At 49.0% G+C, this 26,321-nt stretch overlaps 1 protein-coding gene across 1 annotated transcript in view; it reads left to right on the forward strand.

The window, feature by feature from the left end:
- The window catches only part of LOC147622352 (CBS domain-containing protein CBSX2, chloroplastic-like), a 61,842-nt gene that overhangs the window by 27,321 nt on the left and 8,200 nt on the right, over nucleotides 1-26,321 (forward strand). The window contains exons 2-4 of the mRNA XM_086823456.1: nucleotides 3,665-3,752; nucleotides 3,911-3,975; nucleotides 24,600-24,648. Of these exons, the coding sequence (XP_086679582.1) occupies nucleotides 3,665-3,752; nucleotides 3,911-3,975; nucleotides 24,600-24,648 (202 nt within the window). The remainder of the gene's footprint in view (nucleotides 1-3,664; nucleotides 3,753-3,910; nucleotides 3,976-24,599; nucleotides 24,649-26,321) is intronic.

The raw sequence follows: 26,321 nt of genomic DNA on the forward strand, positions 1-26,321 counted from the left end.
AGAGGGCTATGGTTGTTACGAAAAGTCCAGTTTTTCACGCACAGACCAAGCACATAGAAGTGCATTATCACTATGTGCGGGAGAGGCTTCATGCAGGTGACGTTAGCCTCACCTATTGTCCATCACAAGAAAGAAGAAGGACAAAGAAATACCGAAGGCTCATGGAAGTGGAGGAAGAAATCAACAAGGGTAACGTTGGCCTTCAAAACGAAGCTTTAAAGTTTAAAAATAGAGAAGAGGAAGAAATCTGTTGCAGCCATCTCAAACTCTTTTTGAGAGAATGGTGGGCTGGCAAGGTGGATAGACTCACTAAGGAAACGTGCCAAACCTTTAGGAAAAAACAGGCTAAAGATGCCCTCCCTCTACTTTTTAAAGAGGATGGTTCCCAATGCACAACTCAGGAGGAGATTATGGAGGTGGCTGAGAAGGTTACTTGATGACGTGTATGCATGCCATTAGCAGGGTGCTACTCCCCTTCTTACAAATATTCAGAGTGCTATGGTTGTTACGAAAAATCCAATTTTTGAGGCACAAACCAAGCACATAGAAGTGTATTATCACTATGTGCGGGAGAGGCTTCATGTAGGTGACATTAGCCTCATCTATTGTCCATCACAAGACAATGTGGTTGATGTAACTTGGTTGAACACAATGCTAATCAATACACTTAAATACACCAAGATTTAATGGACAACATGCTCAATACAAGAAGTAATTTGTTGAATTGACAAGAGACGCACAATGAGCCGGAATGGCCGGCTCCTCCCTCAAATAAAGTATATTGATCTTGGGAGAATCAAGTACATAGTGCCATGGGTATTTCTGACCAGATTTCCATACCAATGCATATGAATACATTATTTCAAACAATGTGGTTATCGATGTAGACTTGCAACTCACGCTACCCTCTCAAGTGCCCATGTCATGTGCTCTCTATTGTTCCACCAACACATGGTAGTAACAATATGCAAGAGAGTATATAGGACAAGAGAACACTACACAGGGTATGTGATCTTGGAGTCCGGTTCCTCCCTCCTGCCACTTGCTTCGATATTTAAGCATAAAAGCTTACTAATTGCAAGTAGAGTCGATGACAGCGAAGTCTTCGTGATGGAAGTGATTGGAGTGTTGAAATCTTCGATTTGTCGCAATCCTTCATGACAGAAGTCTTCAAGAGGATGAAGGGAACCCTGGGAAAGCTTCCCCTATGGTTTAACTCAAGAAAGGAAGGTTGAAATTAGGGTTTTCATAAAAAAGACCAGAAATTACAGCAAAAATAAGAGCTGTTTTGCTGAATTTCAGTCATTGGGAGCGTGTGGGAGAGTGTACAGCACCTGGAAACACTCTTGGAAGCTTGGAAAACACCCTAGCAAGCTTGGATATGGAGTTGGAAAGGAGAAAGTGCAGAAAATACAACCAGACTTCAAAGAGGCCTCATGAAGGAGGCGTCTACTTCTAGAGAGAGAGGGAAGATTCATGAGACGTCTACTTCTAGAGAGAGAGAGGGAAGAGTGAGATGGTGAGTTGTCCACTCTAGGTGTCAGGTAGGTGCTTTGTGGTGCAAGCTAGAACGGACACATGGCTGGTTGCTCCCTTTATACAAAGGGATAAGGTCTGGGCGGTGGGCATTGGGTTGTGTTTACCTCGGAATATCAGAGTGTGTGAACACAGGGTTGGTCATAATTTATAAGTGTGTTTTGGTCGCCCAAAACTTAATGAAGTGTGTACGCACTCACTTATAAATTAGTGCTAATTTCTAAGGCTAGGTTTATGACCAATACTTACCACCTGGCACATGCCACATAACCATGTCAGCAGATAGTTTCACACACACAGTTCATGGGTGGGCGTTCCCTTACCTAAAACTACACATTGGTCAAGCAAGCACGAAAACAACTTGCAATTTCAATTGCAAGCAAGCACATAAAGATGCGATGCAATGCAGCATTGGTATGGACAATCCCCGTTCATGAGACTATACCAAAATAGACGTGCTCTAGGCAAGTACACGAGGCACCAGACCCAATGGAACACCAATCCACCAAGCATTTTCGGGCATGTACACAGGCACAAGTCCCAACAGAAAGCCAATTTCATAGTATCACATGAGTGGCATCAATCCCTGGCATATACAACTGCCATGGATGTCAGTCCAATGTACATACATGATGAGAAAGCACGAGTGGACCAATTGGGTGGCCAAATGGTGATTGTAGATCTCTCCACCAAGGCTCTTCCTCGAGAGAAGTTCGAAGTTTGCTGCAAAGCTGTGGGTTTGATTCCATTTGGGGATTGATCTACTCTGTACTATACATTTCCAATATAGGGAGGATTTGTAGGAGAGAGATACATTTTGTAGTGGACGTGTATGTGGGAGTTAGGCTTTATTAGTGCTAGGCACACCAGGCCTTAGTTTGATGGTTTTTAAACCTTATATGCACTTTTAGCCATATTTATAGGGACACATGACACACATTACTTGGACCCCTTTTGGGCGTTTGTTTTAGGTGTTAAACCTTTTGGTTAATGATCATTCTCTCACAACCAGTTACGTGAGAGCTCTTCCACCGCCAACTACTGTTCTCTCACAACCAGTTACGTGAGAGCTCTTCCACCGCCAACTACTGTTCTTCTATGTGTAGACTGTGTTGCACTTCCATTGCCTTGAAGCTCTCCATTGCTCTTGTTTTTGCCAACATCCTACATGTGGACATGTACTTTTTTTGAGAGGCCAAGTATGAGACAGCACTTCAAGTGGGATGATATGTGATCTGCATGAACGCCCTTAGGGAGGGTGAATTCTTTGTCCAAGGCCCCCGGGAGAGGGTAAAGTCCCAGCCCATGTTCTTGCCTTTTGTTGTGATCTTGTGATTAGGTTGCCATGGCTTCATGTAATTGTTTTGTTTTCTTGTTTCTTGTTTTTTGTTTTTTGTTTTGTTTTGTTTTGTTTTGGTTTTGTTTGTTTGTTTGCTTTTGTTTCTTTGTTTTTGTTTTTTTGTTTTTGTTAATGTCTTAATTAAAAGTCTTCGTTTGATATTATCTTTTGATTTTCTCTCCTTAGTAGCTAGGTTTGTTAGTTTATTTATTTTTTGATCTTTCAAATGCTTTGTTTTTGTCTTTGTCCTTCTTCACTATTATTTCTTTCTCAAATCTCTCAATTCGTAAGTTCAGATTTTTCTGACCTTATGAAGGTATATATAAGAGTTGGCAACCAATGATATTATGGTCTTGTCATATTGTGTAATGATTAAGGATGTTAGGAATAATGCGTAATTAGTCAAGTATTAGTCGTGTAATAAGTGTCTTGCTCTATCATCATGCATGCACATGTAAGCAATGAGATTGTCACGCACGTGAAACCAAGTGGTGTAAGCCAGTAGTGTCCTTAGCATGGGTCAAGGGTTAAGGAGGCATAAAGGCAAGCCTCTCTAGCATAGGTTGAGGGCCACAGAGGTGCTTCATACTGTATTCAAATAATATGATTAATACAGTGTTTCCATTATGTAATCCCTGCTAGTTTTCTACACTTGCTAGTGCTTGCTCCAGTATGAAGTGCATAGTATGTGTTTTTAGAGTGTGACTCTCATGTATGTCTCAAGTAACAAGCTACTGGATCTTTGCATTATCTTCAATATCTATGCTGGATTTCATTGTTATTTTGCAGGCAAAGCAAGATTTTTACACAGTAGGCGACTTCATGACAAGAAAGGATGAGCTTTTTGTTGTCAAGACAACAACAACTGTGGATGAGGGTAATCTTAGTTATTTGTTAATTGGTTAATTACGTGCCACTGGCCAGGGATTCTTTTGATTGTGTAATTTTGAGAATCAATGGCCAAGGAAATGTTAAACCCTGGTATTGTTACTTCATGTACAAGGTGTACTCACTTTCCCATGCTTTCTACAACAGCTCTCCAGTTGTTGGTGCAAAACCGAATCACAGGCTTGCCTGTTGTCGACGAGGCTGGGAAACTGGTGAGGTGATGAAATCTCTAATTGCTTCACAAGTTTGATTGTATTAGGCTTAACTTTCTGAATACATTATTGTATTCTGCGGCTGAGGCTGCTCCTTTCAAAAGCAAAAAAAGATCTGAGAGGGAGAAGGGGGGAGGAGTGGGGTGTGATTCCCTAGCACTAGGTGACTGTGCAGTGCGCGTATTGTTGCCAATCCTATGTATACAAGTGAGACATCCTTTGGCCTGGTCAAATTGTCCTCCAGCTTCCTGATCCCGTGGCTGCTCGTTGTGGATACACAGCACCCTCCTAGACTCATGGTCTTAAAATGGCATTCAAACTGAAATACATTTGAGGGCTCCGAAATCCAGAAGCAACTCGCGTAAGTAGTTAGTTGTGGCAATTTCCTTAAAGGCAAGTGATACAATGTCACATGCACACACGTGGACATGGCTAATCTCATGGCTAATCCCTGATTTGGTAGCAATTTTGGGGTGGTTCTAGGGCACTAGGAGGCTCTGACAGGCAAAGAAGAAGCTTCACATGGTCAAAGGGCTGGTCGGCCAGGTCATAAACCATCATTCAGGGAAGTCGGCATCATGCAAATTGTACTTGTCCTCTGCTGGCTGACAGCAATTGGCTGTGTGAAGGGGCATTTTATGACCCTATAAATAGCCAGGCCAGGTTTATTATTCACCTGATCCTTAGTTGGGGCAGATCAATCGTCAGTCCATATAGGGTCTACCATTTTGGAAGGCCAAGGGCCTAGAAGTTGTACAGTCAAAAGACATCTTTTTGTATCATATCAATATACCGAATGCACAGTTTGCATTAGTGTTCCTAACTAGTAGGCTTAGGGCCAGATCAAGCAAGACAAGGCTTCTGCATGTTTCATTGGTATGAGAGCATCTGGCTCAGCCAAGCTAAGCACTAGAAATCCCGGGAAGGTGCACATGTCCATAGTAAGAAACACAGCAAGGGTAGCAATCATGGGGCTGGTTGACAGCAGGCAAAATCGTAGGAAAGCAGCCCTGGGAGTTGTATGCTCAAAGGGGCATACTAGAGGCTTTTGGGAATAGTTCCAAGCTTGGCTCAGCCAAGCTAAGCACTAGAAATCCCGGGAAGGTGCACATGTCCATAGTAAGAAACACAGCGAGGGTAGCAATCATGGGGCTGGTTGACAGCAGGCAAAATCGTAGGAAAGCAGCCCTGGGAGTTGTATGCTCAAAGGGGCATACTAGAGGCTCTTGGAAAGTTCCAAGGTTGGAGCAAAGAAAGGATCATCCTAGGAAAGAAGACCATCGCTTTGTGAAGGGAGAGGGATTGCAGGCAAAGGGACAGAGTGGAACAGATGCACAATTTTCAACATCAGACATAGAGTGGAATTTGAGGAATGGCAGGGTTTTCAGTCAAGGTTGATAGGGAGGAAAGACGACAAGCTTTGGAGCAGGGTTGTTTCTGTACGGCGTACGACGGCTTATTGTATGGAATACCGTACGGGTTTTTTCAGGTTTTTTTTTAATTTTTTAATTTTTTTTATTTTTAAAGGGAGGTAATGGTCTTTTTTTTGCTTATCTATGGCTGTTTGAGCTTCCTCTGTACTATGATGCTTCCCTCCTTTTTAAAATACTCCATATTTGGAATTGGAAATACCTAAGTTTATAAGTATTTTTTTAAAACACTGTATTTCATCGTACGATAAGAAAAAAATTTCTCTCTTACCATATTTTCCTGTACGGTATTGTATCTGACAACTATGCTTTGGAGTCGGTGTGCAGACAAAGAATGGTGACAGTCATCCAATCAAAGGTCAAAGTATGGGATTTCATCATCAAGTTTAGCAAGAGGGGATATACGTGCATACACGTGGACATGGCTAATCTCATGGTTAATCCCTGATTTGGTAGCAATTTGAGGGTAGTTCTAGGCACTGGCAGGCTTTGACAGGCCAAGAAGAAGCTTTACATCATAGTGACATGGGACGGGGGGAACGGACCCTAGGGACGGGGAACGCCTGGGACGGGGGCGGGACGTCCGCGGGACGGAGGGACGGGGACGGCAGCCAGACAGCGGAACGGGGACGCCGGGAACGCGTCCCGGGAACGTTCCGGGAACGGCGTTCCCTGTCTGTACGGGGACGGTCAAACTGACCGTTGGCGCAGTTTTTGACCGTTGGGCGGGGCTTCAACGGCTGTCTCTCCTAGCCGTTTGGTGATGCGCAACTCCTCCTCAAGGCTGAAGCTCTCCCACATGGCTCCCCATCTTCTATATAAGAGACCTCCATGCTCTCCTCAAGCCATCTCCTCTCCAAGCTCTCCCTCTCCAAGACCCAAGGCTCAAGGCTCAAGCTCTCCTTCTCCAAGCTCTCCTTCTCCAACATCCAAGCTCTCTCTCTCCAAGCTCACCCTCTTCAAGCTCTCCTTCTCCAACATCCAAGCTCTCCCTCTCCAAGCTCACCCTCTCCATTGTCCAAGCTCTCCTTCTCCAACATCTCCATCCCAATTCTCCATCTTGACTCTTTCTCAAGCTCTACCATCCATCTCAAGCTCTACTCTAGTCTCTATCACTATGGCATCCTCTTCTCAAACCCCTTCCTCTCCTCAACCCGGGTCCTCCACCACTTCAACACCCACTCCATCACGAAGAAGGAGGCCCGCCGTACATCGATGGAGTTGGTGGGATGAGGTAGAGTGCTCACAATACGGTCAAGGGGGTGGTTCAAGACCATGGGTATGTAAGCTTTGCGGCTACAAGCGAACCGGCGGTGCCCACAAAGTGCGTGCTCACTTCTTGCATGAGCCCGGCAACGAAGTGCAATTTTGCAAGGAGGTTTCGGCCGAGAAGAAGAAGGAGCTCCTTGAAAAGCTTGTGGTTTATGAGGCGGCCGAGTTGGCAAAACGCAATCCTCAAGTGGCCGTCGATCCCACATCCTTTGTGAGGACATCAACGCCGCATGTACCTCGTTCATCAAGAGAGGCATCCGCTTCCCGGGGATGCCAAAGTACTCTTGATGAGAATTGGAACCCTCAATTGAAAGAGGAGGTGGACATGGCGGTGGCACGATTCTTCTTTCATGACCACATAGCATTTCGGGCGGCACGGTAAGTCCTTGGCACTATGCTCATGTACTATTCAAAATTCAAATATCATGCTCTAAACTTTAAACTTTAAAAGACTAAAACTTAAAAGACTAAATGATGGTAAAAATCTGAATTTTGTTTGTGTTTTGCATATGGTGTTTTGGATAGATCTCCATACTTTCGGGCCATGTGCAAATTGATAGCGGAGTATGGACCCTCTTATGTTCCCCCCTCTTCGGAGACCATCCGCACCTCTCTCCTTGACAAGGAGAAGGCAAGCGTGGAGGTGGCGGCCAACCACATGAAAGAGCAATGGGCTGAAAATGGTGTTACCCTCGTCGTTGATGGGTGGAGTGACACTAGAAAGCGCTCCATCCATGGAGTTGTTGCCTACTCACGAGGGGAGACATACTTTGTCGACTCCCATGATGCTTCCGGGACGGGGAAGAGTGCCGAGATACTTGCTGCGGAGTGGGCAACAACACTAGAGACGGTGGGGGCGGAGAATGTCATTGCCATATGTGCGGATGGAGAACCGGCAAATAGGGCGGCGGGGACAATTCTCCAAGCAACTTATCCTCGCATCACCGTGTGCTTTTGCATGGCCCATTGCCTCAACAACCTTATCAAAGACATAGGGGCCTTGGATTGGGTTGCACCTGTCATTGAGGGTGCCAACAAAATAGTGACCTTTGTCCTCAACCATCACAGGGTGCAGCACGAGTTTTCCAAGAAGTCAAGCCTCTCTCTTCTTAAGTATTCCGAGACGAGGTTTGCATTCAACTTTCTCATGCTAGGCCGCTTGTGTACATGTAGCGGGGCATTGAGGGGACTCTTCCTCAGTGATGAGTTTGCACGCACTTCAGAGGCTTCCACGACGGTCGGCAAATTTTGCAGGGAAAGGGCGGATGATGCGGCATGGTGGGAGGAGGCCAAGGCGCTTGTGGAGATGGTGCAACCGATTATTGATCTCCTTAGGGTGGTGGATTCCACTCAACCATGCATTGGCAAAGTGTACGAGGCAATGGATCGCATGACAGAGAAGCTAAAAGCAATGTTCAAAGTCAAGCCTCACTATAAACAGGTCAAATCCCTATGTTTGAAAAGGTGGCAAGCCTACCACTCTCCCCTCCATGCTGCTGCCTACATTGTTGATCCTGAGTTTCAAGGCAAAGGGCAACACAAGGACAAAGAGGTGAGCAAAGGCCTTCGACAAACCTTGGATCGCCTTTACACTAGTGAGGAGGATCGCCGCACAATCAAGGACCAATTGCAGATTTATAGAGAGAAGCGGGGGGCTTTTGGTTTGGCAGATGCACAGGCGGACCGCTTCAAGGTAGGGTCTGCACTTTGGTGGGAGGATTATGGTGCGGAAACTCCAAAGTTGCAGGAATTTGCTGTGCGCGTACTCTCACAGGCTTGCAGTAGCAGTTGCCTAGAGCAACTCTGGTCAGTTTATAGCCACATTGCCTCTAAGAAGAGGAACCGCCTTGGTGTACAGCGTGCAAATGATTTGGTGTTTGTCAGTGCCAACTTGCGAATGCTTTGCAAGGGCTTGACAAAGAAGGCAGATCCTTTCACCGAATGGGAGCAGGCACAGCAGGACCCACATCTCTCTGATCAGCAGAGGGCCGAGATTTTAGAGGAGCTTGAGGTTGTGCCCGAGGCATTGTCCCCCCCACCTCCCCCTCCCCTCCCACTTGAGGACCAGCCTATGGAGGTCTTCACCGAGGAGGTCACGATTGATCTTCACCCTTTTCAGCCTCTTGCCTAGTCTCTTGAGTCTTGTATCTTGGCACTTAGTCATTTTGCCTTGAGTGTACACCCTCCTTGGGCCTTTCATTATGCCATTTGGCATTTTTGTTTAGATTGATCATTGTACACTCACTTTTGTTTATCACGCCATCGGCGCCCCATTATAGTTTTTTGCTAATACGACTATGCATTTCTCCTCTTTTTGGTGCAATTTTGTGCTTAATGTCTTGGTTTCTAAGTGTAAATCAAGTGTGTTAAAAAAAATTGCAAAAAAACAATCGTTTTCAGATTGCCGTTTTTTCCACCGTCCCCGGGACGGCCTTTTGCCCCGTTCCCGTCCCGTTCCCCGTCCCCGTCCCCGTTCCCGTTCCCCGTCCCATGTTTCTATGCTTTACATGGTCAAAAGCGTGGTTGGCTAGGTGATAAACCATCATTAAGGGGAATTCAGTTGGTAGTGTAGAGGAATTTTATGAACCTATAAATAGCTAGGCCAGGTTTAGTCATTATTCATCTGATCCCTAGTTGGTTAGGTCAATAGTCAGTCTGTATAGGGTCTCAGCTTACCATTTGGAAGGCCAAAGGCTACATACATTTGAAGGCTCCAAATTTCGGAAGCAACTTGCATAAGTAGTTAGTTGTGGCAATTTCCTAGAAGGCAAGTGACCCAAGGTGCCAGTGGTCTGGCACATGCAAGACATGTTATCACTCAAGAGTGGTGAGAGTTCATGAGCATGGCATTTGAGGCTGACTAGCCATCTAGGGAGGTCCGTTGGCTGAAGGAAAACATTGTCATGCTGCCATCATCGGGATGCTATCGTAATGGCGGCTAGACCTTAGGGGTCTAGTGTAATATGCGGAAGCTTCGGCATAGAGATTGGTAACTTCAATGCTAAAAAAAACAGCACACTTGTCGCGACGAAATTTATGCACAAAACTGAATATAAATGTGCAAAAAAATAGAGAGAGAGAGAGAGAGGGAGAAGAGGACACAGTATTGGGTCCCGAATACCCTCTATAGGCCCCCCGCCACGAATGGTGTATTTGCTTTTATTAAAATGATGCAAAACTGAAATAAAAGACTGAACTTGAACCTTCTTGGCTGAGATAGGTCTCTGCCCTTGACCTTCAATCCTTCACCCCTTCTGCGTTAGCTTGTCCTTGGCTGTCCTGGCCCTTTGATCAGCTTCAGCACTTGGTGAATTATGAGATGAATGGACTGAACCATGCAATGGGTATTTATACCCTTCAGGGATGCTAGTCGGTTGGTTTAATACCAGTCGGCTGACTGAAAAATGCTCCACGACCAGAATAAACAGCATTAAATGCTGTAAATTCTGTGCATTACTTAAATCAACTGCTGGCCATGAGGCGCCTGTACCATACCAGATACACAGAATCACTGACATCATTCCAGAGAGAGACTCACAGCAGCACGGACTGGCACTGATTCATGTGCAGGATAGTGCACACCTGACCTTAGACTCCTGTGCAGGACAATGCACACCTGACCTCGGACAACGGAGATGGATTCTTGGCTGACTCATCCCGGCCTGGGCTCACATGGGACCAGTTCACCATCCCAGGTCTTGCACCTTCTGTACAAATATGTCTACGTGGCATCCCAGTGTGGGATGCACGTGACACCCCCTTCTGCTTAACTTGATGGAAGCTGTATAGCCTCCAAATAGTCCGTCAATAACGCCGGATAGTCTTCGAAAAACTCTTTGTCAAGCCATACCCCTTCGTGGGTCCCTCGGTTTTGAAACTTCATAAGGAACTATCGTAGTCTTCGGCCTAAGCCATGCTTGAAACGGTGCAGAAGGATGTGTTCTGGAACCATAACTTCTGCTTCATCAACAATATCTGGTTCCGCTTCATCTTTGACTTCTGAAGGGATGTGCGCCGCCGGTGTCAATCTAGTGTCCAAAGCTTTGAGGTAATGCTCGTGTTCCACGCGTCGCATGGCTTCGTCTTCTCGTTGTCGGATCTCCAATGCACGCATTTGCAACTCGAGTAAAGAGCTCGGCTTTGGTTGTGACCCCGCAAAAGGGTCCCTGTGTCGAGGATCTGGAATCTGGGATACGGAAGGAGAGGGAGGAGGAGATGGAAAACGCGACGTTGGAGAACGGGTACGCCCTTCCAGAGCCAAGATCTGCGCCTTCTGCTCGTCCAACTTGGTTGTCTGTTCTGTGATTGCTCGCATCATCTGCTGGAACATGTCTGTAACACTCAAGCCTAGTGCCCTAGCTGGGCTGCCTGGTGCACTCTGGTCCCATGGTTCTTGGTCTCTGTCATCATCGAAGCTCCCATAGCAAGAAAATGCACTTCCTTTCCAGAACGCAATCTGACCATCCACTATCTATGTGGGAGACGTCCGGAGGCTGAAAACCAACCGTCCTTCGAGGGACAGGAGTCACTCCGAAAGGGGTAGTCCACCAGTTGGCCTTTGATGTGCTGAAGTGTTATGTCCACGATCAGCAAGGTAAGTGGGAATCATATTTGCCTTTGGTTCAAGCTGTTTTGAATGATTCTTTTTCTTCAGCTATTGGCAAGACTCCATATGAGGCAGCATTTGGAAGACCATTCTAGTCACTATTGACCAGGACCTCGTCTTCAGTACCTAAGGCGAACAGACTGACAGAGTCTTACCAGGAGATTTTGAAGTCAATAAAGGACAGGTTGGCTAAAGCGCAGGAGGCCTACACTAGACAGGCCAATAAAGACCGAAGGGATAAGAAGTTTTCGGAAGGGGATTGGATTTATCTTCGGATTATGCAACAAAGGTTAAAACAAATGGGCAAACGATGCCCAAAGTTGTCTTTCAGGAGCTTCGGACCTTTTCCCATCCAGAGAAAGATTAACGAGGTTTCGATGAAGTTGAAGCTACCTCCGAGTTGGACTATGCACGGTGCCAAAAGGTGCTGCCATAGCAGGAGCACTAGGAGGTCATGTCTGTGCCATCATAGCATGGATTGTTCATGCTAAGGTACAAGTTCTTCAATCATGGGATCCTGGTCTAGAAAACTAGTCACTGACGTTGGGAATGGTTTTCCTTGGTAGGCTGACATTTCCAAATGATACAGGTTGTCTATCATGAACTTTCGATTTCAGACTCGCTCCAGCAACTTGGTCCAACAATGGATGGTGCCATAGTATCAGTGTTAATCTCTACAATTATCTGTATTGTTTGGACAATCATCTTACCAGACACAACAGACAGTTATAACAGGTTCATGAAGTACCTTGTTTGCCTCTTCAATGATGGTGTTGTCATCTATATGATTTGACTGTGGTATTCTTGGTTCGTGTGCTCAGGTTTAAAGAGATCGAGTTGATGGATGAAGTAGAGGCCAAATCTGCAGAGAGTCTTGAATTGGATGCGTCTTTCCGTTTCACGAGCTTTGTGGCAATCGCTCTAAGTGTGTTCCACGTCAGTTGGTTAAAGCCATATGCAGGTCCGATCCCTTCAAAAGTTAAAGACGAGGTAGAACCAAATATTATTGATGAAGCTAAAGTTATGGTTCCAGAACAGATCCTTTTGCACCGCTTCAAGCATGGCTCAGGCCAAAGACAAAGACAGTTCCTCACAAAGTTTCAAGACGGAGGAACCCACGAAGCGGTATGGCTTGACAAAGAGTTTTTCGACGACTATCCGGCGTTATTGACAGATTATTTGGCGGCTCTGCAGCTTCAGTCAAGTTAAGCAAAAGGGTCAGGGGCAAGCTAAAGGCAAATTACAGGAGATGCAGCCTTTGTGTGGCTGTAGGGCACGTATGGGGCAGCCCATACAGGCTTCCCAGCCCTCAAGATGTTTGCAAAAGCCTTGTCCAGCCATCCAGAATCAGGCGCATGATGCCCAGCCAGTCAGGGAAAAAAACGCAGCATTTTACGTGATTTATTTCACCATTAAATGCTGGAAATTCAGTCGTGGGAATATTTTATGCTGGCCGCTTGGGTTAGAACTGGCTGACTGCTCTAGATGGAGTAGTATAATCCCAATTGTTCATCTCATTTCTCACCAAGAGCAAAGAGGCTAGACAAGCCAAGAAGGTGCTAAGCAAAGGGGTGAAGGACTGTAGGTCAAGGGCAGGGAATTCCCAGCCACGAAAGGTCAAGGATTTCTGTATTTTCTTTCAGATTTACATCATTCTAATAAAGCAAATACACCATCCGTGGTGGGGGCCCTACAGAGGGTATTTGGGACCCAATACTGTGTCCTCTCTCTCTCTCTCTCTCTCTCTCTCTCTCTCTCTCTATTTTCTGCACATATTCATTCAGTTTGTGCATTAATTCCGTCGCGAAAAGAGTGCTGGTTTCTGAGCATTGAAGTTACCGATCTTCTCCGAAGCTTCCGCATGTTACAAAGGTAATGCACGTCGAACAAATAAAATTCCGACTTCTTCTCATTGACGTAGATCTCGTTGCTTTCCAGCAACTTCAGGACTTTCTGCACATCAATGTCATGCTGCTCAACCGTAGTTGAAAATACCAGTTTGTCATCCAGAAATATGAACACACACTTTTGAATTAATTCCCGGAATACACGCATCATCATGCGGTTGAATGTAGCTGGGGCATCCGTCAAGCCAAAAGGCATGACCACAAATTCATAGTGGGCCCGTTCCGTACGGAAGGCTGTCTTGGGGATGTCCCCCTCCATAATCCTCACCTGGTGGTACCCACTCTTCAAATCGAGTTTCGAGAACACTTTAGTCCCATTCAGCCTCTCGAGAATATAATCTATTCGAGGCATCGGAAATCTACTCTTGATAGTCAGCTTATTGAGTGCACGATAATCGACACACAAACGAGAAGACCCATCTTTTTTCTTGACAAACAGGATCGGTGCTGCAAATAGCGACACGCTGGGGCGGATGAAGCCAACTGCAACAATTCTTGGAGTTGGCGGTCCAACTCCGATTCCATTGCCTTGGAAAGGCGATATGGAAACTTGCTCGGGGGTTCCAACCCTGGGAGGAGATCAATCTTGTGGTCCTCCGGTCTGGACGGGGGGAGCTGGGGAGGGGGTTGTCCCGAAGAAAAATCTTTTGGAACTTTTCATGGAGAGCCACATACTTCTCGGAAGCACTGGCCACCGTTTGGGCAGTCTGGATGTATATCATTGCACAATGTGGGCTCGCTTAGCCTGTAAGTGGCTTATGAGCGGAAAGTTTGGAATTCCTGGCTCACACTTAATGGTCACTAGGGCGTTTGACACATTCCAATTAATCTAGAAAGTGTGCTTGTCCCACTTGACATCAGGAAGGAACTTGTGAAACCACTGAATGCCCAAAATTATGTCTGCTCCTACAAGAGGGGCAACCATAAAATCACGCACAAACTCTATGCCCTAAATAACCAATTTAGCACCTAGAGCTTCATACTTGACGCTCGTTGTCATGCGTGTGCTAAAACCCTCAACTTGTTTGTCCACCGAAGTTAGGACAAAACAGGCACGCCGAGTGGCCTGTTCCGTGACCACGTCCTCCATGTTGCCGCTGTCAAACAAGACAATGACTCTCTGGCCACCTATGTAGCCAAAGGTCTTGAGCAATTCGTTGCGCTCATACTCCTGGTCATGGGCATCCTTCAGCTTATCTTCGAGCTCTTGGCTAATGATTGCTCCAATTGAAGCATTGGGATTTGAAGAACTAGGGTCAGCCACTGGGGTCTATGTGGGAGCTGGGCTCACCACGGAAGCTGTGGAGGCTAAGGTGGCGGTCTTTGGAGCGGTAGTCTTCTTAGGACACTCCCAAGAAGTGTCCTTTTGTATGACAAAAGAAACACCTACCCTCCTTCTTGTACTGAGCAATCTCCTCAACACTCAACTTTTCACCTGTCTTGCCTGCCTCCTCTTTCTGGTTTGGAGTAAGCTTGGACGCATTGTTCGAGTTCTTGGAGCCAGAGGCTCCCGTGCTCTGTCCTGGGGAAGACCCCGTCTTGTTTTGGCCTTTTCCCCTTGAGGCGGTGGCCTTGGGAGTAGCCGCCTGGGAAGTCTTGGGCTTGCCACCAATGTGCTTCATTTCAGCACTCTGCGCAAGCGAGAGTGCGTCTTCGAAGGTGATTGGCCTAAACACACACACCTCCCACTAGATTTGCGTGCCAAGGCCGTACAAAAATTGCCCTTCTTGTTCGTATCAGATAAGCCTAATTGCAAACATAAAGTCAAAATTCTATTGGCAAATTGAAGGATTGGTTGCGCGTTCTGACGCGCTCCCCTGAGCTCGTCTTCGAGTCGTTCAAGGTAGTGGGGCGGTAGAAACCGTTGCTTAAGGTCGCGGACAAACTCCTCCCACACATAAGCTACCATACCTAATCTGGTGTGGGCATGAGCCCACTGGGTCCACTAAGAAATGGCCTCACCTTCCAAGTACCAACTGGCTAAGATCACTCTGTCAGTATCATTCTTTCTAAGTGCGGCAAAGTAAGCTTCAAACTGATGCAACCATGAATAAAGAGTTGTGGGGTCGAGTTTACCATTATACTTACTGAAATTCGTTTTCTCGGGAAAATAATTCGAGGAAGCTGCTGGTGTCAATCTTGTGTCCAAAGCCGCAAGGTAACGCTCATGTTCCACGCGTCGCATGGCTTCGTCTTCGCATTGTCGGATCTCCAATGCACGCATCTGCAACTCAAGCATTGAACTCGGCTGCGGTCGTGACCCTGCGAGAGGGTCCTTGTGTAGAGGATCTGGAATGTGGGATATGTTAGGAGAGGGAAAACGCAGCGCTTGAGAACGGGTGCGCTCTTCGAGAGCCAAGATCTGTGCCTTCTGCTCTTCCAACTTGGTAGTCTGGTCTGCGATTGCTCGCCTCATGTGTTGGAACATCTCTGTAACACTCATGCCTGATGCCCTAGCTGGGCTGCTTGGTGCACTTTGGTCGCAAGGTTCTTGGTCTCTCTTGTCGTCGAAGCTCGCCATAGCAGGAAAACGCACTTCCTTTCCGGAGCGCAATCTGACCATCTACTATGTGTGCGAGAGACTTCCGGAGGCTGAAAACCAACCGTCCTTCGAGGGACAGGAGTCACTCCGAAAGGGGTAGTCCACCAGAGTCTGAAAACCAACCACACGAGCGAGGAAAAATTTCTGGTTTCTTGCTGAATCTTTACACTTGAAGTCCACTGTAACATGCGGAAGCTTCGGGGGAGATCGGTAACTTCAATGCTCAGAAAAATAGCACACTTGTCGCAACGAAATTAACACACAAAACTGAATATAGATGTGCAGAAAAATAGAGAGAGAGACAATTCTAGAGATTGAGGGATCTTTGCCGTGGAAACGCGCTCGCTGAAGCTCCCGCCGCCCCTGCTCGTGGTTCTGCATCGCGCCTGTCGCCCCCACCTACCTGCTCGCCCTCCCGCCTGCCCATCGCTCCTCCCCCCCCTCCGCCTTCATTGCCCGCCGCCGGGGTTTTTTAGCCCCCCCCCCCCCCCCCCCCCCCCCCCCCCCCGCCTGCTTCCGTTGTTGCGCCCCCTCCCCCCCCTTTTTTTCTGTTCCGCCTCGCTTCCTCTCCTCGCGCCTCCCCCTTGTCTTCGCGCCCCCCCTCCACTCTGCTGCGCCTCATCCTCCCCCTTCCGCTTGCTCGCTTCCTCCCCTTCCCTCTTGCGCGCAGCCCCCGCCTTCCCCTTTTTTGGGGTTTTTTTTTTCTTTTTTCTCATTCGCCTTCTCCTTCTAGCTTCCGCCCCCCCTTGGGGTTTTGTTTCTCTTTTTCGCTCCGTATCCCGCCTCTCTGTGTGCAGTTCGGTTCCAGCAGGTTCCCGCCTTCGCCTCGCCTTCGCCGCAGCTTCAGACTCTAATGGAGGCTCCTCCCGCCCCTCCTCAGAGGGACTCATCCGCAGCTCCCTCGCCCGCCCCCGAGGTCACCCCCATCAGGCTTTCTCTTTCGCCGGAAGAGGAAGCGAGCCTCACCGCAGAGGTGGAACGCCTCCAGGCTCATTCCACCATCTGTCGTATAGTCGGCACTCGCCCTAGCAGAGGGGAGATCAGGGATCTTCTTCAGGCCCGCCTTCTTGCAGATGTGGGCAAGATCCTGGATGTACAGCTTCTGGGCCGGGGACATTATCAGATCGAGTTCGAGGCCGCCCAGAGCGTTGCCAAGGTCCTTGCCATGAGTCCCCTTGACATCAGGGGTGCTCGGGCTTTCTTCAGACCTTGGCAGCATGGATTTGACCCAGCAGGGGCGGAGCAGGGAGAGCGCCTCTTCCATGTTACAGTTTGTTTCCCTGGTCTCCGCCGGGAGTATCTTCCGCTCCTCTCCAGGCTCGGAGCATTGGTGGGCTCGGTACTAGAGACGGGCCCCTCAGCAGCTTCAGTGGTGGCCAGAGCAGTGGGGCTACCTTCGGTCAGAGTGTTGGTGTCTGACATCTCCTCCCTTCCTAAGGTCATTCAGCTACCTAGGATAGGGGGGGGGTGGATAGATTAGAGAGTGGAGTTCTCGGGGCTCCCGAACCAGTGCTTCATTTGCAGGCAGGTCGGTCATCTGGCCAAGGCCTGCCCTCGCAGGAGCCCTCGACCTGCACACACAGCAGCAGGCTACTGATGGCCCGCCCACAGATTCGGCTCGGCAGGCTGCCTCCGGGAAACCTGCTCAGGCCACAAGAGACCTCGGAGTGGCAGCCTGGACAGGGGCGCCGTCGAGGGAGACAACCACAGCAGCACGCCCAGAGACGGCTGCAGCAGCAGCCACAGTCTCAGCCTCACTGGGTTCCCGTGAGGAACAGCTTTGCTCCCCTACAGGAGGAGACCCCTGCAGCGACTGAGGACCAGGAGATGCCAGCTCCCCCTCCTCCACCCCCCCACCCCCCACCCCCGTCCCCTCCCTCCGCCTCGCTTCCACCATCGCCTTCTCCCGCCCCCGCTCCGGCTTCGGCAGCGGCTCCCTCTCCACCTCCCTCGCCTCCCCCTCCTCCCCTCCGCCCGCCTCACCTTCCCGGGAGGCCCTGGCAGTTCCCTGGCGCTCACCTGCAGTCCGGAGAGCGTTGAGCACTGACCTCGCTCGAGCATCACAGAGGAGACCTATGCCGATTAGGGCCTCACGGATTTCATCTATCCGCAGTCGGCTGAGTCGCCTTGGCATTAGACAGCGCTCGGAGGCTTTTGATTATACCTTCACACGGCTGTTTGGAGCGGAGGGCCCCCATGAGCCAGCACCCATTCGCGTTCATGTAGTGATACCTCCGGCCCGCGGGGAGGAGGCACTAGACTCAGCGGTGGCCTTCTCGTTCCCTCTTTGTGGACCTTGTGACCGGGAGTGGACTCTAGAGCTCGCTCTCAGCACTTTGAAGACTCAGGCAGTTGAGTTTTCGCATCACATGAGCGATCTGGAGGTGACAGATGTGATAGGCCGACTTTGGGAGTTGGCTCATTTTTTCTTGGATCCCGGGAGTGTGGATACCTCAGGGATTCGTCATTTGGTCGTGCGCATAGTGGCAGACTTAGCACGCGACCCTGGATATGTGTGTATACACGAGGTTGCTCTGTCAGAGCGGGAGGCAGTCGCCATGGGCCACAGCCACTGGCGCCTGATCCGGGATTCTTGCAGTACACCGGGTGGGCAGATTCGTAGCCGTTCGGATGGGGACTACTCTCCATCCAAGCCGCTTGCGAAGGCCCGCCGTACGGCTGAGACAGCATCCACCTCAGCAGGGCATCCATGAGGATCATCTCATGGAATGTACAGGGCCTTGGCGGAGCACACTTTATACGCTATCGAGGCTGCTTGAGGCAGGAGCTTCAGAGATGCCTGGTTGGTGGCAGCATTGACATTTTGATGATGCAGGAGCACCACTTGGGTGAGAGCAGGATCCGGAGATATGGTTCGGTGATGCCTGGTAGATGGGACACTTTTTGGTCTGCAGGGTTTGGTCCTTTGGGTGGACAGGGAGGAGTATGCATGGTTATTGCAGATGTATGGCGGCAGGCCATTGTGGATCGAGGGATCATTGTGCCTGGTAGAGCACAGTATGTCATTCTGAGGATGCATGATGAGCTATTGGGTGTGCTCAACATCTATGCGCCCAATCATGCTAGTGCCAGAGCAGAGTTCTGGACTCAGGTTACAGATGCATTGCCAGAGGCTGCACATTGGTGTGTCGGGGGAGACTTCAACATGCTTGAGGACCCGGTAGATAGGGTGGGAGGCAGTCATGTTACAGTGCACGGCACGGAGCTTGCAGCTTGGGACCGGTTTTGCATGTCACTGAGGATCACTGATGCATGGCAGCATGGGGCTTTCTCCCGGTCTCAGGACAGTCTTAGTTTCTCTCGGTCGGATCGCCGGCAGGGAGGGACTAATCTATCACGGATTGATCGCTTTTATGTGGGCGACTGGTTAGGGGAGCGAGGGGGCTCCGTCGGCAATCTCGCTGGCACCTCATTTTCAGATCATGCGCCAATTATATTGACATTGGAGGAGGGGACACGGGAGCCCAGCTTGCAGTTGAGGATCCCAGAGAGGGTAATTACAGATCCCAGTCTCGCTGAGGACATTGAGAGGATCTGGCATGATAGTCAGTGCTCTGACCAGGATGCAGCGGGCCAGTGTGCCCAGGGACTCATCGATCTTAGCTCTTTTCTACACGCTGCAGCTTTGACACGACTGGGAGAGATTCGCGAGCGGGAGCAATGGCTGAGACGCAGCCTTGCTTCGCTACAGCGCCTTCAGGAGCAGCAGCCTGCATGTGAGTGGGTGGCGTCCCAGCTGAGCCAGGCACGCCAGGAGGTTAGAGAGGTAGAGGAGCAGAGACATGAGTGTTACTATCGTCGTCAGGCCTCTCAGTGGACGCAGCTTGGTGATAGAGTGACTGGAGAGTTTTTTGAGATCACTGGACCCCGTCATGCGCGAGCAGGAGTCCGCCAGCTTGGTAGACCGGATGGATCGGTAGCTACTGAGCTCGGGGAGATCAGAGCCATTGCTACTGCATTTTATAGTGACCTGCTTTTAGCGCAGCCAGCCACTGAGGATCGAGATGTTTGCAGACAGACTGAGTGGGCCCATGTGCAGAGGAGGGTCACAGACCATATGCGTACAGTTTTAGGTGCGCCTCTGCCAGAGATTGAGCTTGCCGAGGCCTTGAGGGTCCTGCCGCGACATAGTTGCCCAGGGGAGGACGGACTGACGCCGGCCTTTTTTATGCGCTATTGGGACCTTTTGGGGCCAGGCCTCCGCAGGGGCTTTCAGCATGTTTTGGACACTGGGGTGATGCCGCAGAGCTTTTCAGAGGGCTTGATCTATCTTATCCCCAAGGGGGAGGGAGTATCAGATGATATTCGGCATTGGAGGCCTATTACGATCCTCAATACTGTCTACAAGGTCTTAGCAAAGGCCTTGAGTTTGAGGATCCAGCCCTTCCTGGGGGAGTTGATTCATGCTACTCAGACAGGATTTGTCAAGGAGCGCAGTATCCTTGACAACATCTTTACTTTCTGGGAGGCGACGGCCCGAGCTAGATTTCTTGGCGAGGACTTGGTCGTGATGCTTCTCGATTTTGAGAAGGCATACGATAGAGTTGATTGGGGTTTCTTAGAGGGCACTATGCTTCGCCTGGGCTTTGAGCCAGGATGGATCAGAGGGGTGGCAGCTCTGTATTCCACAGCTCGCAGCCAGGTGCTGATTGCAGGAGGACGGGGGCCGAGTTTTGAGCTGACCAGATCAGTCCGTCAGGGGTGTCCTCTCGCCCCTTTCCTTTTTCTCTTCTTTGCGGAGGCTATGAGTATGTATTTGACGGCAGAAGAGGTTGGTTTGAGAGGACTGCAGCTCCCAGTCCGGGGGGAGGACCTGCTTGATGCTGAGTTTGCAGACGACACGGGCTTATTTTTGCATGGCCATGAGGCCAATCTTATTCGGGCTGAGGAGTCGCTCCAGGTTTTTAGTGCAGCTTCGGGAGCACTGATCAATTGGCGCAAGACAGTGGCCTTTTGGATCAGTAGTGCTCCCACTCCGGCATGGAGCCCGGACCCCGGTTTTAGATGGATTCCTCCAGGCACAGCAGTGCGGTATTTGGGATGCCAGATTGGCCTTGATTTGTCACCTGAGCAGCAGATTGCCCCGCTTCTTCTGAGCATTCGGAAGAAGCTATTGTATTGGAGTACAGCTCGACTATCCTTGGCTGGGAGGGTGGTGGTGGCAAATCAGGTGCTATTAGCGACCATGTGGTACGTTACGTCTTGCTGGATTTTCTCGAGCTCTTGCATCAGCCAGGTACAGAGGCTGATCAGGAACTTTCTGTGGTCCGGGAGGGACGGTCAGCCAGCTCGGGCAAAGGTTGGATGGGCAGTTATTACACTTCCGCTGGCTCAGGGCGGTTTGGGTATTATAGATCCAGTTGATCAGAGTAGAGCCTTATTGGGGAAGCTTATTGTTCGGGGGTTGCTTCCAGGCGCGCTGAGCCTTGGAAAGAGCTCCTCTTGCAGCGACTACAGGCTCAGGCGCCCCCAGCAGGGGGTACTTGGGCACCAGAGATTCGCTGGATCTTCATAGAGATGAGGAGGACAGGCCTCAGTAGAGGATGGGAGGACAGATTTGCTTTGAGCATCCTGAGAGCTTGGGAGCTGCTGAGACCGGGGCTCTCTCAGCGGCCTCCTTCTTGTGTTGAGGAGCGGGCCAGACAGCCGCTCATCTGGAGCCCAGCGGTTCGCACGGAGCAGGGTCATATGCTGGGTTCTCGGCCTCGTCTAGCCTGGGGACCTTTAGCGGCAGGCCCAGCTCGTAGTTTTGGAGACTGGCAGGCTTTCTGCAGTCTACCAGAGGAGATCCAGGTGGAGAGGCTGAGTCACTTCAGAGGGGGGTTGACTATGAGGGATGATATTCAGGAGGCACTCACAGAGGAGTGGTTCACGCCTCTCGAGCCAGTGGCCCCACGGTGGATGGGAGCCTTTACACAGTTGGAGATCCTGATTGCTGTCAGAGCTTGCACTGAGGATGGCAGATGCCTCTACTATGAGATTCAGGATGAGGGCAGACTCCAGAGAGTGGAGGTGGAGTCGCCTTTGGTTGCAGAGTGCACCTTTCAGAGGATTCGGGTAGTGGCTGCCGCTTCTCGGAAGTGGCATATTGACCCCGACCCTGCTGATGTGCTCTTGTATTGGCGCATATGGGCATATGCAGCGCGCCCCTTGGCCCGGCTACAGTGGGACCCCGGGGAGTACGAGTGGCATGATCCTTATGCATCCCTTGAGGCCACAGAGATCACCTTTTTCCAGTATACTGTTCGGTTGGGGCGGCATATTTTGACGGCGAGGAGGACGGTTTCTCCAGCGGCGGCAGCGGGGCATTGGCGACTACAGGGACTCTCACAGGAGTTCCTGGAGGATTTCTGGGCTCGGCTCTGGGCTAGTCAACAGGCCCGCAGAGTCTCGGCTTTTCAGTGGGACTGGTCGCCCACAGGGGCTCAGCAGTTGGCACTTGGCTTGTTTACAGCGGTCTTCCGGCGGCCTGCATCCGATGCGGCCACCCTATGGAGACACAGAGACATTGCCTTTGGGACTGCCCTCAGGCACAGCAGATTTGGCTGCGGATGCTGCGTATTCTGGCCCCCCTCTCTCCAGAGGGTATGTTTACGTGGGGTGCCGCTGCTTGGTCGACTTCGTCAGGGCCTGCTATGGGCTATGAGATGGAGCAGGGCAGTCAGGCCATCAGATTTATTAGGGGCCAGCCTCGCCTGGTTCCGGCACCGGATTTCTCGTCCGCCAGTTGGACACAGGAGAGGGATTTACGATGGGAGCTCCTCAGCAGCCTCACCATCTGGTTCACCTGGAGGGCCCGGTGCTTTACGGCCTTTGAGGGGAGATTGGAGCCACCAGCAGAGACTGTACGGGGGATTTGGCAGGAGTTGATCCACACCCTGCGAGGACAGCACGACCGCATCCGGGGAGACTCGGATGAGGCGATCTTACGGCGCCAGGCCTTTCACACCACTTGGCGCTGTGGCCCTTTCTACACCTTACACACGGGATCCCCCCGCTGGCACTACAGGCCACCTGTTTGGCTCTTCCCCCCCCCTATTGTATGATTTAGCCGCTCAGTTCTTTGTACTGATGCTTGTATTTTGCAGCACCTAGGGAGAGTCTCCCGGGCTGCCATGATGTATTCGCTGCTCTATCTCTCTTAGGAGCAGGAGAGATCTTTTGTAGCCCTACGGGCGTTTTTATATAACTAATGAAAGGATCTTTTCTCGGAAAAAAAAAAAATAGAGAGAGAGAGGGAGAAGAGGGCATAGTATTGGGTCCCCACCATGAATGATGTATTTGCTTTTATTAGAATGATGCAAAACTGAAATAAAAGACTGAACCTGAACCTTCTTGGCTGAGATAGATCTCTGCCCTTGACCTTCAATCCTTCACCCCTTCTGCGTTAGCTTGTCCCTGGCTGTCTTGGCCCTTTGATCAGCTTCAGCACTTGGTGAATTATGAGATGAATGGACTGAACCATGCAATGGGTATTTATACCCTTCAGGGATGCTAGTCGGCTGGTTTAATACCAGTCAGCTGACTGAAAAATGCTCCACGACCAGAATAAACAACATTAAATGCTATAAATTCTGCGCATCACTTAAATCAACTGCTGGCCATCAGACGCCTCAGTTCTGGCTGCTGGGCTGCCTGTGTGGGCTGCCCCACACCTGGCCTACAGCCCTCTAGGGCTGTGTACCCTGTTGGCTGCCTGTCCAAGAGCCCTAGGGCTGTCCTACAGCCCTTCCATGGCCATCCCCTGGCTGGTGGGTACAGCCAAGGCCTTCCTGGCCCCTATGGGGGTGGTTCTATACCTCCCCCATGCCCATATCTGTCCTTGGGGTAACCTATGGGCTGGCCCCTTTCCTATATGCAAACCCTAACTGTCTACACAATGGTCTGGCATCCAATATCATACCAGATACACAGAATCACTGACATCATTCCAGAGGGAGACTCACAGCGCGGACTGGCACTGTCTCATGTGCAGGACAATGCACACCAGACCTCGGACGACTGGAATGGAACCTTGGCTGACTCGTCCCGGACTGGGCTCACATGGGACCAGTTTTCCATCCCAAGTCCTGCACCTTCTGTACAGATATGTCTACGTGGCATCCAAGTGCGGGATGCACGTGACATCTAGCCACATGATTTCCCTAGCTCTTGGTCTCAAATGTGCTCATCTTTAACTCTAGTCTTGTAATTGAGCCGTTGCTTCAACCAAAAAATGGTTCTTAGGCTGAATTACAAATTTAAGAAAAATAGAATGGTAAATAAACTCAAAAGTCCATGGAATCACTTGCATAAAAATACTGGAATAGTTTTGCTTTTGAGAGGTATGGAAAAAAGTTCGCGTTTAGTTGTTAGAAGGAACATGTCAATGTTCTTTTTACATCCCCCCACCCCCCCAAAAAATTATTCAATGCATTGGAGAAAAAGAAATTTTCAGCAAAAAGTGACTTGATGATGACCATGGAAAATATTTTTATTCTTTTTTCAACTACTATCATGTGTTGATAGTATTTCCCTTGAGTATATATTTTTTAAAATCTCGTAGTTAAGAAAAGTGAATTTTCTACGAAAGTCTCTAAAAGCCACGATTAACTCTAGCCACTTGTGAGTCATAATGTGCCTTGCCTGTGCTAGATCACTTGCTCCCCCTTGGAGCAGGGCAGCTTGTCCTTGAACCTTCTTAAAGCTGCTATCTCTTGCTTGTTGTTTCCTATGCTAGACCAGACCTCCTGATCAGGATGTAAGGAAAACGATGCTTTGCGGACTGATCTAAGCACTAGTATGCACTTACGTTATTTAAAGCATTTTTTGCAACTATTATCTTACATGGTGACCAACTGTTGCAGATTGGAGTAGTTTCAGACTTTGATTTGCTGGCACTGGATGCTATTTCAGGTATTAATATCTAGTTCAGAATTTGCACAAAAGTTGCTGTCATTTTGAAAACGTACCTTATGGTCAAATTCTTGAACTACATGTCATTGTGATCTTTTGTGCTGGTGAGGAGAAGGCAGGAGGCTCTGGTTATAAATCTCCCATGCATCTTTAATTGGGCTTGATTCGATTCTCTGGTCCGTGATTCTGCAGCTTCTTGCAGGCCATGGAATGATAGAGTCTACGATCCTTCTGCCTTTTAACCCTTGTTGGCATGTGTTTCCACACCTTGCCTTCTTGATCGAACCACAATTGCATGGAAAAACCTTGTTTTGCAAAGCTATCAGTGGCACGATTAAAGATAGGACAACCCATATTTTCTCTAATAATCCTCTTGTGTTAATGGATGAGAATCAACTTGCATGATTGAGGGCACAGTCCACAACTCTCTCCTGAGGCTGTCTACATGGGTGCTTGTCTTTGTAACCATGGTTGCATGCCCCTTATAGTGATGTAGTATCAACATCACTGTCAGTCGTTATCCTACTCCAATCAACTTCTGAGACGTCACAATCATATGTATACAACGGATCAAAGTCATCTATGCTGCCAGCCCCTCTCCATATTTCTTACGGCATTAAGTTCCCCCACTCCTATTACATCATGGTGGTCACTAGAACGTTCAATATTAGTTGCATGATTTATGAATAGTTTGATTCATCTAGTTGGTATGTATCATATTAATTAGTTTCAGTGTGGAATGCAGTGTCCCACTATGTCTAAGTCTTTGCTACCTCCATGAATATAAATTTATATTTATGGTTTATGAATATCTTAGGTCTCCCGTGCTGATAGTGATGCAACATGTTTTGATTAAGATGAGCAATTGTGTTCTTTAGATTGGTGTATATGAAGCATTTTATGTTCTCTTCCTGGCATGTCTTATATACAACAATGCTGGACATAGGAGTGAGCATAGAGGATTGACTGTATTATGAAGCTTTGTACTGCATTTGTGAGGCTGGAGAGAGTTTCCCTCTCAATCTCTGACAGACCTCTTATCACCATGTTCTTGGCTTTCTAGTACTTCTCCACTTTCTCTTACATGGCTGCCTTCATATTATCAGTCATGGGTGAGGAAGGCAATGTTAGTGCTAATTTTGATTGCTTTCCACTTAAACTAGGCTGACTCATGATATGGTGGCCAATATCCTCTTCTAGTCTTTGCTTCCTGAGAACACTTTCTTTCTCCTCTTGAGAAAAACCCTCCCTCCCTCCCTCCACACACACACACACACACACACACACACACACGGCCTACAAAAAAAAGACCCAATAGGTTTATGAGACCAACATGTGTTACAAAAGTTCGATGTGTTACAAAAGTCTCACCAAGAGCAAGATAAAGTAATATTAACGTCTACGAAAGACCCCAAGGGTCTATGAGCCACGGATGATCCTATGTAGAGTGATGAGATATGCTGTGATCAGCTAATGACTATACTTGCCTTGGCTAGAACTGATCTGATGGCGGAGGGAATGTCAGGTGTAATCGGGGTCCCGGAGCGATAAACAGACACTTCAAATACCAAACAAAGCTTTGAAACACAACGGAAGAACCGTAAACAATATAAAAAAAAAACACTGCACTGAGCCGGAATGGCCGGTCCCCCATAGGAACTTCTTTATTCAGA

The sequence above is a fragment of the Cibotium barometz genome, chromosome 29, assembly GCF_041138505.1.
Source record: "Cibotium barometz isolate CiBa-2024 chromosome 29, ASM4113850v1, whole genome shotgun sequence".
NCBI classification, from domain to species: domain Eukaryota; kingdom Viridiplantae; phylum Streptophyta; class Polypodiopsida; order Cyatheales; family Cibotiaceae; genus Cibotium; species Cibotium barometz.